The sequence below is a fragment of the Sceloporus occidentalis genome, unplaced genomic scaffold, assembly GCF_023333645.1.
Source record: "Sceloporus occidentalis isolate IW3139 unplaced genomic scaffold, rSceOcc1.0.p SCAF_14, whole genome shotgun sequence".
Classification (NCBI taxonomy): Eukaryota; Metazoa; Chordata; class Lepidosauria; order Squamata; family Phrynosomatidae; genus Sceloporus; species Sceloporus occidentalis.
The window spans coordinates 2,830,908-2,842,985 of NW_028316994.1; the positions used below are offsets into that span (position 1 = coordinate 2,830,908).

The following is a 12,078-nucleotide window of genomic DNA, read 5'->3' on the forward strand; positions in this document are numbered from 1 at the left end:
TTATATTTGTTGTTCTAGCTCCAGAATATAAACTAGTCTGAAAATTAAGGAGATGTCTCTGGAGTAGAGAGAACTAGCATTGTAATGGATGCCAAAGACACAGTGATTTTGGCTTGGAGATGTTGCTTTTGGAAATTACAGCTCCCAGAATCCTTCTGCCATTGTGGCCACATTGACTAGAAGATTCTGAGAGTTCTTCTCCCAAAAAGTAATGTTTGCAAACTTTGTGATGATTGGATTGCCCCTGAACTACATAGAGTGGCAGATGGTGACTTCCATGTCAGTCAAATGGTGACCCTGCTTCATTATTTTTTTTTTCATATTTAAAGGTGCTATCCAAGGTGATGATTCTCAAAGTTGGTTCAGCACTTTGATTAACTCCTGTAAAGTTCAGAGTAGATTCCCCACTCCACTAACATGGAAGTCACTGGCCACCATTGCAATCAGAGATGTAAAGGCCAAGCAAGAAATTGAAGGGAAGGGGGAAATTTTTCCCATTCTATCACCCATAAAAACTTTTCTCCCAGTATTTGTGTTCTAGGTCTTCACATCCCTATGAGCAATAGAGTTAGGAAGAGGGAAATGGTGAAGCCTGGAAGGAAGAAGGCAGAAGTGTCAAACTGCATCTATCCAACAGGTTTCGTAACATTCCCAGAAGGCAGACACCCATATGTGGCACTCTTCCCAGTCTTGAATACGCCCTCTTGAGATATGTATATATACGTATCCAAAGCTGGGGCTGCACAGATAATAGAGGGTGCTACCGGGTGTTTCTAATTTTGGGAGAGTGCCATCTTCTACCTCTACCTTGCCACCAAAAAAAGAAGAAAGCAGCAGCAATATGGGGCACCAAGGACAAGCACTGGGTGAAAAAAGAAGATTCGTGGAATTGGTTTTTCTAGTATACCTGCAAATATTGATGGGTAAGTGGTGTGTTGGTTGAATAATCAAATTTCCCTACTAGTAGAAGGCATGACAGACCTAGCTTCACCATGCAGCTATTAGAAGTCCAGCTTACCAGAGGCTAAAAAAGAGACATTGTTGTAAATTTCAAAAGTTCCTAACTCGCTGACCTCTGGGGTTTCTGGGGATTGTAGTACACAAAAGTTACTTTGCCATGCTCAGTTGGATTAAAGGAGGAGGCCCACTGGCATATGAGAAGGCACTCTGTCTACAGTGCCTTGAAATATGAGAATGGCATTAGGGCACACCAGGGTGCTGTTGTGTGCCACATGGTTGGTGTCCATGTTCCGCTGTAGGTCTCAGCTTATCAAAGCATCTCACTCTTCTGGCCTGATGACTGAGTGAGAGAATATGTGTCCGCAGTAAATGTCTACTAACTTTTCATAGTTCTTGTCTGGTTCAATCTGCTTGAGAGTTCCCAAACCATGTTGCTTGAAATGAAGGGGAAACCACTTAAGCTACTTAACTGCAAGAGCTTAATGACCACACCGAATAATTTTTTTTAAAATTACTTTTCTAAGTTCTGGTATTGGGTGAAAGGCCTGCACACAGGACTTCTTGAAATTTATTTATACTTTTCTAAAACAAATCTGCGGAAGAGCTCAAATCTATTCAATGTGTGGCAAGGACATTGAATGTTTTATTTCCTAAAACTAGTGAATCCAGATACAGATGTAAAAAATGGTTCAGATATAAGGTGTTAAATTTCCAGTCAAAGTAGGAAGTTCCTAGCTTACAATTTTCAAGCATGGTGGAAATAAACAAGACTTTTAAACAACTGTTAATTCCTAAAACCAGGGATGGTAAAGTATCCGTGTTTTTCTTTAAGAGTGCATTTAGGGACATAGTCTGAAGTAATCTGATAATTAAATACCTGACTTGCCTTTCTTCACTTAATTTTCACCATGAAAATATAGACTTGAAAATCAGGATGATGAGACAAGCTTTTAATGCTTTGTTGCTGATTTAAATGTATTGCCCAAATCAAGAAAGTCACACATTTTTTTAAAACAGCAATATTTCTTAAAACAGCAATGGAATAGTTTTCTCTGTTTTTCAGTCCTGGAATAGTTCTGAATCAGATTCCTGGGATTTAAAAAAGGGATTGAAAAACAGGAGGCCTCATGGACCCATTTTGAGAGATTAAGCAGTGCTGGGTACATTTCACTTTGGTATCCAATGAAATATAGTGCTGGATACATTTCAGGAGTTTATCACATGCAGTTTTAACACTAACCAGGGCACGGGACGGGATTGGACTGGAATGGATTAAAATTGATTATACTGCATGCAAAATTGCTGCTGCACTGCCACCCAACCATCACCCGCCCTGATCCGTAGGAAGAGGCGGGATAATAATAATAATAATAATTATTATTATTATTATTATTATTATTATTATTATTATTATTATTGCCTGTCCTCCAGCAGTGCTCTGGCGGCTGGTTTTGGTGCTACAGAAAGCTTCCGCAATATCAAAATTGGCCGCCAGAGCACTGCTGGTGATGGTCGGGTGGCAGCACAACAGCAATTTTGGGTGCAGTAAAATCAGTTTTAACCCATTCCAGCCTGATCCCATCCTGTACCCAAGTCAGCATTAAAATTGCATGCAATAAACTCTCAGTTTGGCATCCAATTAGATGTGCTTTTGGGGAGCAGCATTAAAAGATGCTGGAAGAAAATCCTGTATCCTTACAGACAAGATCATACTTGGATCATCCATTCACAGTGATCACAAACCATAAGATCAGTTCTCATTATGACATGACTCCTGCTTCTACGTCCCATTATTATTACATTACTACTATTCTGACTTTATTTTCTCTCCTCACTTTAGGTACCCAGCCAAGTTCTGCCAACAAAGGTGAGTGCAATTCATATTACCCTAATCTGACACATTATTAGAGAGGTTGTGCCATCAAATACCACAAAAGAGGACATGTTCTGGAGAAGTAGAATGGGAATAGGAGTAGTTATTTACTCACACCTTGAAAGGAGAATTAAAAGGATTTGTGCTCTAAAAACAAAATATCATCTACAACAAATGTATTGTCCTAGTATGAATCTTTTTGTAGGCAAAATGGCACCCTTCGTTGATAAAAGGGTTTAGCAAATTTGAAAAAGCCATAGAAGTGTCCATTTTTAAAGACTATTTTAAATAAGTTTTATGATCCATAACACAACATATATAATAAAACTTTACAGAATATCTGAATTTTCTCCAATTCAGAGTTAAACAATTCTCCTTATCAAATTGAAAACTTCTCCCCATCATCATGTTCCTTGCCTGTATAACATATAACCAAAATGTTTGTACATAGGGGCACTCCCACCACATATGATGTTCCTTTTTGATCACATCCATGCCAACAATTTGGAGAAAGTTTTTTATCATTGCTATCTGATGTGGAGTTTTATACCATTTGCTGATTAACCTTCATTGATGTTCTCTTACCTTTATATTTTTAATTTTAGTTATCTGAGAGAGCCAAAATATTAAATCTTCAGTATTTATCTTTAGATCTTTCTCCCATATACTCACCAGACCTTCCTTTATACTAAATTGTTTCTCCAAAAGAAATGTGTAAACCTTTCCTATTAACCCCTTTTCTCCCCTGATCCTTCTTTTTAATATATCCTCAAATTGTGATGTACTGTCACCTGCCATAGAAGTGTCCATAGCGAGAATACTTTGCAGTACAACGTTTTGTTCCAGGCCCCTCGTTGTATTAGTTAAAATCATTTTTAGAAGAAAAAAGAGAGAGCACTGCTGAATCATACAAATATCCATATTTTCCAGACATCAGCATTCTACAATGATCAAATGCCTCTGGCAGCATAAATCCTTCCATCTTCCTTGCTATCTCTTACTCCAGAGTATGACTGCTCCATCTAAGCAACAGAGCTAATAGCCATGAATGGGCCTATCCTAATAAAATACCTCTTCTTCAGTATGTGGAAAGCAGGGTTTTCTGAACCGGATCGTAGGAGGGAAAGATTCCCAAAATGGAGAATGGCCTTGGCAGGTCAGCATCAAGCTGAATGGGCAACACCACTGCGGAGGCTCCCTCATCACCGATCAGTGGGTTCTCACAGCCTCACATTGTTTTAAATTGTGAGTATGAACTTGTTAGTTAAAGGTGAAGGTATTCCCCTTTGACAAGGTTGCCAAGTTGTGTCCAACTGTAGGGGGCAGTGCTCATCTGTGTTACTAAGCTGAAGAGCCAGTATTGTCAAAGACAACTCTGTGATCATGTGGCCAGCATGACTGCACAGAACGCTGTTTACCTTCCCACCAAAGTGATACCTATTTATCTACTTGCATTTGCATGCTTTCAAACTGCTAGGCTGGCAGAAACTGCTAAGTTGGCATGAAACAGATAGGTTGGCATAAACGTGTTACCTTCTAAGTATTATTTGATCCTCCTGGCCATCATGTGCACATTATTTCTACAGTGTAGATGTACCCTAAGACACCCTTCTGTGGGTACCCCTTACCCATCATATGTTTGTGACAACTGGAAAAGCGAGGTTAGTGGTGGCTCTGTAATTTTGTAATGCTTCTCATCAGAGCTGTTTGGCTACCAACTAGCTTCAGCACCAAGATAAAAACTTTTTAATCAACTGAGTAGTTACTAGCTACTGTTTCATTTTAATATCATTGCTTACTTTGGCTGGCATCCTGTTGGGATGTTAAGTCATTGTAAATCAACTTACGCAAAGTTGAATTGCTTCATTGTACATTTGTATGTATCAAGCCCACATGACACTATGGGACATCTTGCACAGTGCTCCTTTCTGCATTATTGTACTGTAATTTACTAGCACAGTTGTGTATCATGTCAGCAACATTGCTCCATCATCATAAATTATGCAACATAGCCTCTGATGTCTCTGAGGAGGGACTTCAGCCTATATTTAGCCTGCATTGCTTTACAAGTCATTTTATTTTGTTCATTTTTATTTTATTTTTATTTACTTACCAGTATATGTTTCATAAGCTGGTTTGTGCTTGGGTGGGGGTTAAAACATTTCTAGGAAGCATTGTAACAGTTACATGCACTGAACTTTCTGTTTTTGAATACAAATTTAAAAATAGATTTATTTGGTGAAGAATTATCTTGGAATTCGTTTCAGTGCCTCTCGGAATACCATACTTTGTCCCCCACAACCTGAGGGGGAAATCTCCCCATAGTCTTTTATTTTCTCTCTTTTTCCCTCCAGGGTTGATTCACCTTCCAAGTTCACAGTCATGCTTGGAGCACTGAAACTCTCAAATCCAGGTCCTCATTCTATCATGACTGGTGTGAGACACATCGTCCTCAATCCTGAATATGAAGCAGGAGATATGAGAAGTGGAGACATTGCCCTGGTACAACTGGACCAGCCAGTGGAATTCTCCAACTGGATCACCCCCATCTGTGTCCCTGATGCCAATGTCAACTTCCAACCAGGACTCAAATGCTGGGTCACAGGATGGGGGGATGTACAAGGCAGAGGTAGGTACCGAAAAAGAAGCAAAACACATACCTATAATTCCATTTTTCAGCTGCTTTTAAAATGTCCCAGTCTCTCTCTCCTCCTCTCACTTTCCCTCTTTGTCCTTGGCTCACATCAGTTGCTGCAAATTCAGTTCAAAGTGTAGGGGGCAAGAGAAGAGGAGCTGGCAGAATCTTACACTCCTCAGTAGGCTCAGACAATAGCAGCCTGCTGCATCCTTTCCTAGTTTGTCTGTTCTTCCTCACTGATAACTTTTGCCATCTTGACCACACTCTGATGTTGCTTGGCCCCATGTGTCTCTGTTTTCATTTGTGAAATCTTGAGGGGTATAGCATTCCCATCCCCTGCTAAAACAGAAGCAATGGACAAGTGGTTCCCAATCTAGGGAAGCAAAAAATCCTGGGCCACCCTGGTTGGGAATCAATGAGTCGGAGAGAAATTGTACTGCAGATTTTGTATCATCTTAACATTCATTCCCTCTTTTCAGAGAATCTTGAGAATGTTCACTTTGCGCATGAAGCTGGATGCTAAGAATCTTTAACAGATTACCATTAATACACCCCATCAAAGTCCAATTCTCAAGATTGCTTGGGAGGGAGCCATGACAATTACAGAGCTATAACAATGATATATATTTATTGCTATAGATGTGCCCTTAGGCCGTACAAATCCATAGCTATGGTTGATAGAGTTCATAATGCTTTGGTTTCTGTCTGTGATATTGCTAGTTAATCCCTGATAAAACCAGTTCACAGCGCTCAGGTAGGAGGATGGAAGTGGAGCCATGACTGTTGTGCATCTCACAGTTACATCATGATAAGCTGAAATACAGAAACAGATGCTTCACATAAGGGAATTTCTATTCTATTTCTCAACAAGTATCCAAAGCTTCCTATAGCAAAAGTAATAAAAAAAAATCAATTTGAACACCTTTAAAAAAAAAACCTCAATATAAAAACATGTGCCCTATTAATAAACAGGATTCACTACATTAAACAACTCTCAGGACAGGAGTAGACATTAAGCAAAATGCATGTTTAGTTTTTTGTGAATTTTTTGGGCTATATGGCCGTGTTCTGGAAGAATTTATTCCTGACGTTTCGCCTGCATCTGTGGCTGGCATCTTCAGAGAAATGCATGTTGCCAGCCATGAACACATTTGTAATCAGACTTGCAAATTAAACCCATGTTTGCTTTCCACTAACCCATCATAAAATCAAACCTGCTAAATGCAGGTGAGGAAAAACATGGCGTATGACAAACAGATGTTTTTTGCCACAAGAAGGAGCACCTTTTCTAAGTAAATGCCCACCATATTGTATTGTTTGACCCTCAGAGTTTCAGTTCAGCTTCTAAGGCCTTTGAATCAAAGGCCATGAAACTATATCTTGCTTAAAGGGACCAGTAGAGTCAATCTGGCAATTTTCTCTCAGAAATGTGTGTGTGTGTGCACACGCGCACGCGCACGCACACGCATGCACAATTGCTTATGAAAGTCTTGGTGGTGGTGGTCAATCTTGCCTTGACAACAGAGGGCCCAAACAGATAGGCCAAAATAAAACTGCTTCGGGTCATTTTGGAGGTATGTTGTTTAAATTACACACACATCTTAAGAGGCCAGAAGCTGTGCCAAAGCTGTGCTCCAGTCCTTAGGACTGGAGTGTGGCTTTGGTGCAGCTTCCGACCTCTTCGGACAAATGCATCATTTAAGCAGCATACCTCCAAAGTGACTCAAAGCAGCTTTATTTTGGCCTGTCTGTTCGGGCCCCGAATCCTGCAAAAGTGGCCTTCATCTCTGACCCATCTTAAGCAGAAGGGGAAGCATCTTAAAAGAAAGTAGTACTGGAGTGAGTAGGAGAAGGAGTAGCCACTGTTACTGCTTGCTGGTTCCTTTGTCCATTCTCTTTGGATAGCAATGAGGTTTGTGCCCTAAGGCAGAAGTAATATGATTATAAGGAGAAGGAGAGAGAACAGTGTGTTCATCTACTTGTCCTGGAGCCAAATTACATAGGATATTCATAATCAGAAATTGCATTTTGAGTTTTGCCAAGAAACTGTCATGACAACCAGGGGGACTCTGTCCTTATTGGTATAATATATTGCATATAATGGTCTGAATACTGTTGGTTAGTACAGATTGGAATAGAACCAATGAATTAACTGTTGAATGGTGCATCACCAAGTAGGTAAATCCCATTAATTTGATGAGTCTACTGTAGATGAGAGCAATATGATTTAGACCAATGTGAGAAATAATTAGAACATTAGAGGGAATGCGTATATGTGCCCTTAAGTTGCCTGACGACTTATGGTGACCTAATGAATTTCATAGGGTTTTCTCAGACAAAGAGTACTCAGAGTTGGTTTTGCCAGTTCCTGCCTCTAAAATATAGCCTACAGTACATGGTATTCATTTACAATCTCCCATCCAAGTACTAACCAGGGCTGACACTGCTTAGTTCCCAAGATCAGAGAGGATCTGGTGTCTTTAGGGTATTTATTCCCTAATATTGGTGAGAATACTTGCACCAATAAAAACACTGTTCTTAAAGGTATTCAAAGTAATAGAGTTCAAAAGTTTATTTGTGCCTGGGACTCTCAATTTATGGACAGAAAAAGAAAAATTGGGGAGGATTTTTTTTTTAACAAAGAAAGGTCCAAAACCCAAGAGACAGGTGTGCCAATACTATTAACGTAAAGGAGACATAAAAAAAGAGATCCAGTACAAAGAGCAAAAGTTTCAGTCAGAGCAGGTGTGACCAATTCCCAACTGATGATGAATTGGCAAACTAAGATAAAGAGTGTACATATACACCCAAACACAGAAAATTTCCTTTTGTAATAAGGGAGCCACTCCTACTCTCTTTTGAGCCCAAGTCAGTTAATGTCAGATCTGCAAATAAATCTCAGCTGACAAAGGAGTTTCCCTTTGGAACTATTTTGTTGATTTATGACAGCTTTCAAGCCTATTACGGGAATGTGCAAATCTATCAGTTTCCAGTTCATCTCACATAGTTTATTTTGTCCAAACCTTGATTCTAACGTTTCCACATTAATCTATGATCTATGTTTGTGTGCACTGTATAGGTGTGTATTCACAATATGTATCTTTTGTATTCTATTCACAAATCATTTTGCATTCTCAGCATGTATTTTTGGTATTCATAGAATCATAGAGTATAATGTACATATTCTTTTACAGTATTATCTTTTCTCAGAAGTAATATCATTAAACAGCTGAGATCTGCATCAAAACATGGGGGATTAGATCCAAACTAGACTAGTTATGTAGTTTCCAAATAGGCTGGAATCATCTTGGGGATTTACATATTCGTAGGCAGACTAACATCTGTGGAAATTATAACTGTGCAGTTCCATAAAATCCATATCTAGTAAAAGGCTGCTGTTATGTAGCTACTTAGGGGAGCCAGCAAGCTGACCAATGTGTGTCAGTCCGTTGTGCACTGAGATACTGGCTAGGGAGTATAAGTATCCTGTTATGCATCTTTGCAATTCATTAATAGGGTTTCTTAGCACCTCTGCTTCATAGCTAAGTATACATAAGTTACATAATATACTGGGTTCCAGTCATAGGATTTTAGCCATGACTAATTTGTCTCATTGATTTCTATAAAAAGGAAATTCACCTCACTTACTGCCCTCATAGAACTGGGAAATCTGGCTAACAGTTATGTTTTGATTCCCATAATAGGCTGAAAGGTAAATATATTATATATTGTAGGAATTCAAGCAGAGCCACTCCTTTAGGACCATCTGTTTTCGGCCAAAGTTATGGAACATCCCAGGAAACTATCATGCTTACCCATTGTTTCCAAATGTTTCCATTTTTAATGTCTCAGTGCATTTCTTGAAATTAAATCTCTTTCTTTTGTCCTCCTTGTAGAAAGGTACCTCACATCTGATATGCTACAAAAGCTGGAGGTTCCCATCATCAGCACAAATACCTGCAATGTCCTCTACCACCAAGGCTCCGGAGAGCCCAAAAGCACAAAAGATATTAAAATGGACATGTTATGTGCTGGTTTTGCTGCTGGACGACAAGATGCCTGTCAGGTGACATTCAGCTCGGGTTCACTCCATTATGACCACAGCATGGGAAACATACTTTCATTTTACCACAACACCCGGAATTCTACTACTGGAAAATTCTGGGGAAAGTAGTTTAGCCCACTTCTGATTCAAATACTGCAGCATTTGAACACATGATTCAGATGCAGCATCACTATCATGCAACCATTGAAGCTTCTAAGGTTCACTGCCAATGGAGAGCCTTATTTGGACCTCCACTCTGGGCCTCCAGCAGCCATAGTTACTGCACCATCTGTTTTCCAGGTTATGACATTCCATTGCATTGTGGGTATAAAACATGGTGGACTATATGTATGCTTTTATGGTAGCTAACATGGTTTTTACCCATAGTGCCATAAAATAATGGAGCATTGCCATTCAAGACAATATAGGCTGCTGAAGAAGTAAGGCAACTTGGTATCACTTGAACTTCTATGTCTCTTCTATGTCTCAGTGATATGGAATCCAGTGACCTCTAGTTTGGTGGGTCAGTAAAGCCCTCTGAGGGGGAAGGCTAAATATCTCCCAAAACTACAAATTCCAGAATTCCATAGCATTGAGCTATGGAAGTTAATGTGGTGTCACACTGTCTTATTTCTGCAGTGTGGCAGCAGCCTAAGATGGGGGCCACAATTATAATTTGTTTTATTTATATACCGCTATTCCAAAGATCATAGCGGTGAACAGCAAGTAAGCTAATTAGCAAGTAAGCTAATTTGCCCCCAACAGTCTGGGTACTCATTTTAGCGACCTCGGAAGGATGCAAGCCTGAGTCGAGCTTGGGCCCTTTTGCTGGTCTTGAACTCGCAACCTTGTGGTCTTGAGTGAATGGCTGCAGTACAGGCATTTAACCACTGCGCCACCAGGGCTCCATTATGGCCATTGGGCACCCGCCTGCCTGCCAAGGACTCCATTAGCCATAGAACTACCTTGACTCAGTTCTGTTGAAGGGTTGCTACTGTTGTTTTGCTCACAAACATAGCCATTTTCTTGTTCATTCTCATGTATACCGGCAAGACATTAGGAATCTCCTCCCATGACCATACCCATATTTCCCATAATCTATTCAAATTCTTTTTGCACAGGGTGATTCTGGAGGTCCTCTGGCCTGCCAGATCGGAGAGTCCTGGCTCCTTGCTGGTGTGGTGAGCTGGGGAGAAGGCTGTGCACAGAAGAACCGTCCTGGTGTTTATGCTCGTGTCACCTCCTACCAGCCATGGATCCACAGTGTGATACCAGAGTTGAGATTCACAAGCACCAAGGACCGCTGGACAACAGTGAACAACAAAAGCGCCACCAACAGTGCCTCAACTGGCAGTTTTAGCCTTCTCTTTGCTCTTGCAGCCACTGTAGGTTTGCTATTATCTTCCAAGTAGACTCTACAGAGAAAACAGACTCGTGTTTTGTGCTATCGTCTTGTTAATCCTACTTGAAAGAACTAATCAGACTCATAATTGCCAGTGAGACCATGAAGGAGAATTCATCTTCTGCTGCTCTATTATGAAGAAGAGTTTACAGGAGCATGCATTCTTTCATCATGAAATTTAAATTTTCAGATTATCCTTGTTGTTGATTTCATGAATTTCATCTTCCAGTCCAGGACGAGATTTTGCTCAAGGTGACTGGAGCAGAAGGATATGCCTCCAAGCATTGTTTCCGGCCTCCTCCAAAACCAGGCTCCCAACATGGCCTATTCAGGGCTGTTGTCTATGGTGGGCCAGGATAGCCTATCTAACTCTCACCATTCACTTCAAGACATACTGAATAGCAGCAAACACCTGGGGAAAGGTCGTTTTCATGTACCCACAATGCCATAGACCCACCATGCTCTATCTGGGCATAGTGGGTACTGTAGCTACAATGCCATCATCTTGAAATCCTCCATTATTTACAATTCCAGTACCTGGAAGTTATTTTTGGACTAGTCATTCAGTAAACAATATAGCTACTGGTTATGATAGCCATGAGCTAGGACTACTGGGATCTATCATAGGCTAGAGGAATTTTTATTGTTTTTTGAAATGCATGAGGTTTTCTTATGAGACATCAGACTACCAGTCTACCTAGCTCAGTATTGCCCTCACTGACTGGCAACTGGCTTTTCAGGTTTTCAGATGGGGGACTTTCCCAGCCGGACCTGAAGATGACAGGATTGAAACTGGGACCTTCTGCATGCAAAGGATGTGTTCTATCATTCAGCTCTGGCCGCTCCCAAAGATTCACTCCCTTTAGCTGCTAAAAATCTGAGAATAGACACAAAGCAACAGGAAGTTCATAGGTTATGACTCTATCCTATGGAATCCTGGGATTTGCTGTTTGGTGAGGCACCAGAGTTTTCTGACAGAGCAGACAATATCTCACCAAACTACAAATCCCAGGATTCAACAAGATGGAACCATAACAATTAAAGTGGTGTCAAACTGCTTTTTTTCCTGCAGTGTGGATGTATCCTTAGTCTAGCATGAAGATGTGATGGGCAATGCTCCAGCTGTTGATTATTTCTGCCCATTGTGCAACTCCTAAAGA

The 12,078-nt window shown here is 40.4% G+C and overlaps 1 protein-coding gene across 1 annotated transcript; it reads left to right on the forward strand.

The window, feature by feature from the left end:
• Nucleotides 1-841: 841 nt before the first annotated feature.
• Nucleotides 842-10,928, forward strand: LOC149303546 (serine protease 27-like). Its single transcript, XM_089480783.1, has 6 exons — nt 842-923; nt 2,801-2,827; nt 3,916-4,078; nt 5,188-5,462; nt 9,368-9,537; nt 10,638-10,928. Exons 1-6 carry the CDS (start codon nt 842-844, stop codon nt 10,926-10,928), a joined length of 1,008 nt encoding a protein of 335 aa, XP_089336909.1.
• Nucleotides 10,929-12,078: the final 1,150 nt, after the last annotated feature.

Excerpts from the sequence above, each read along its gene's own strand:
- LOC149303546 (XM_089480783.1), top strand. The coding sequence starts at position 842 with ATGGGGCACCAAGGACAAGCACTGGGTGAAAAAAGAAGATTCGTGGAA. Across the intron at positions 5,463-9,367 it reads GGGGGATGTACAAGGCAGAG|AAAGGTACCTCACATCTGAT; the intron begins GTAGGTACCGAA and ends TCCTCCTTGTAG. Across the intron at positions 9,538-10,637 it reads GACGACAAGATGCCTGTCAG|GGTGATTCTGGAGGTCCTCT; the intron begins GTGACATTCAGC and ends CTTTTTGCACAG.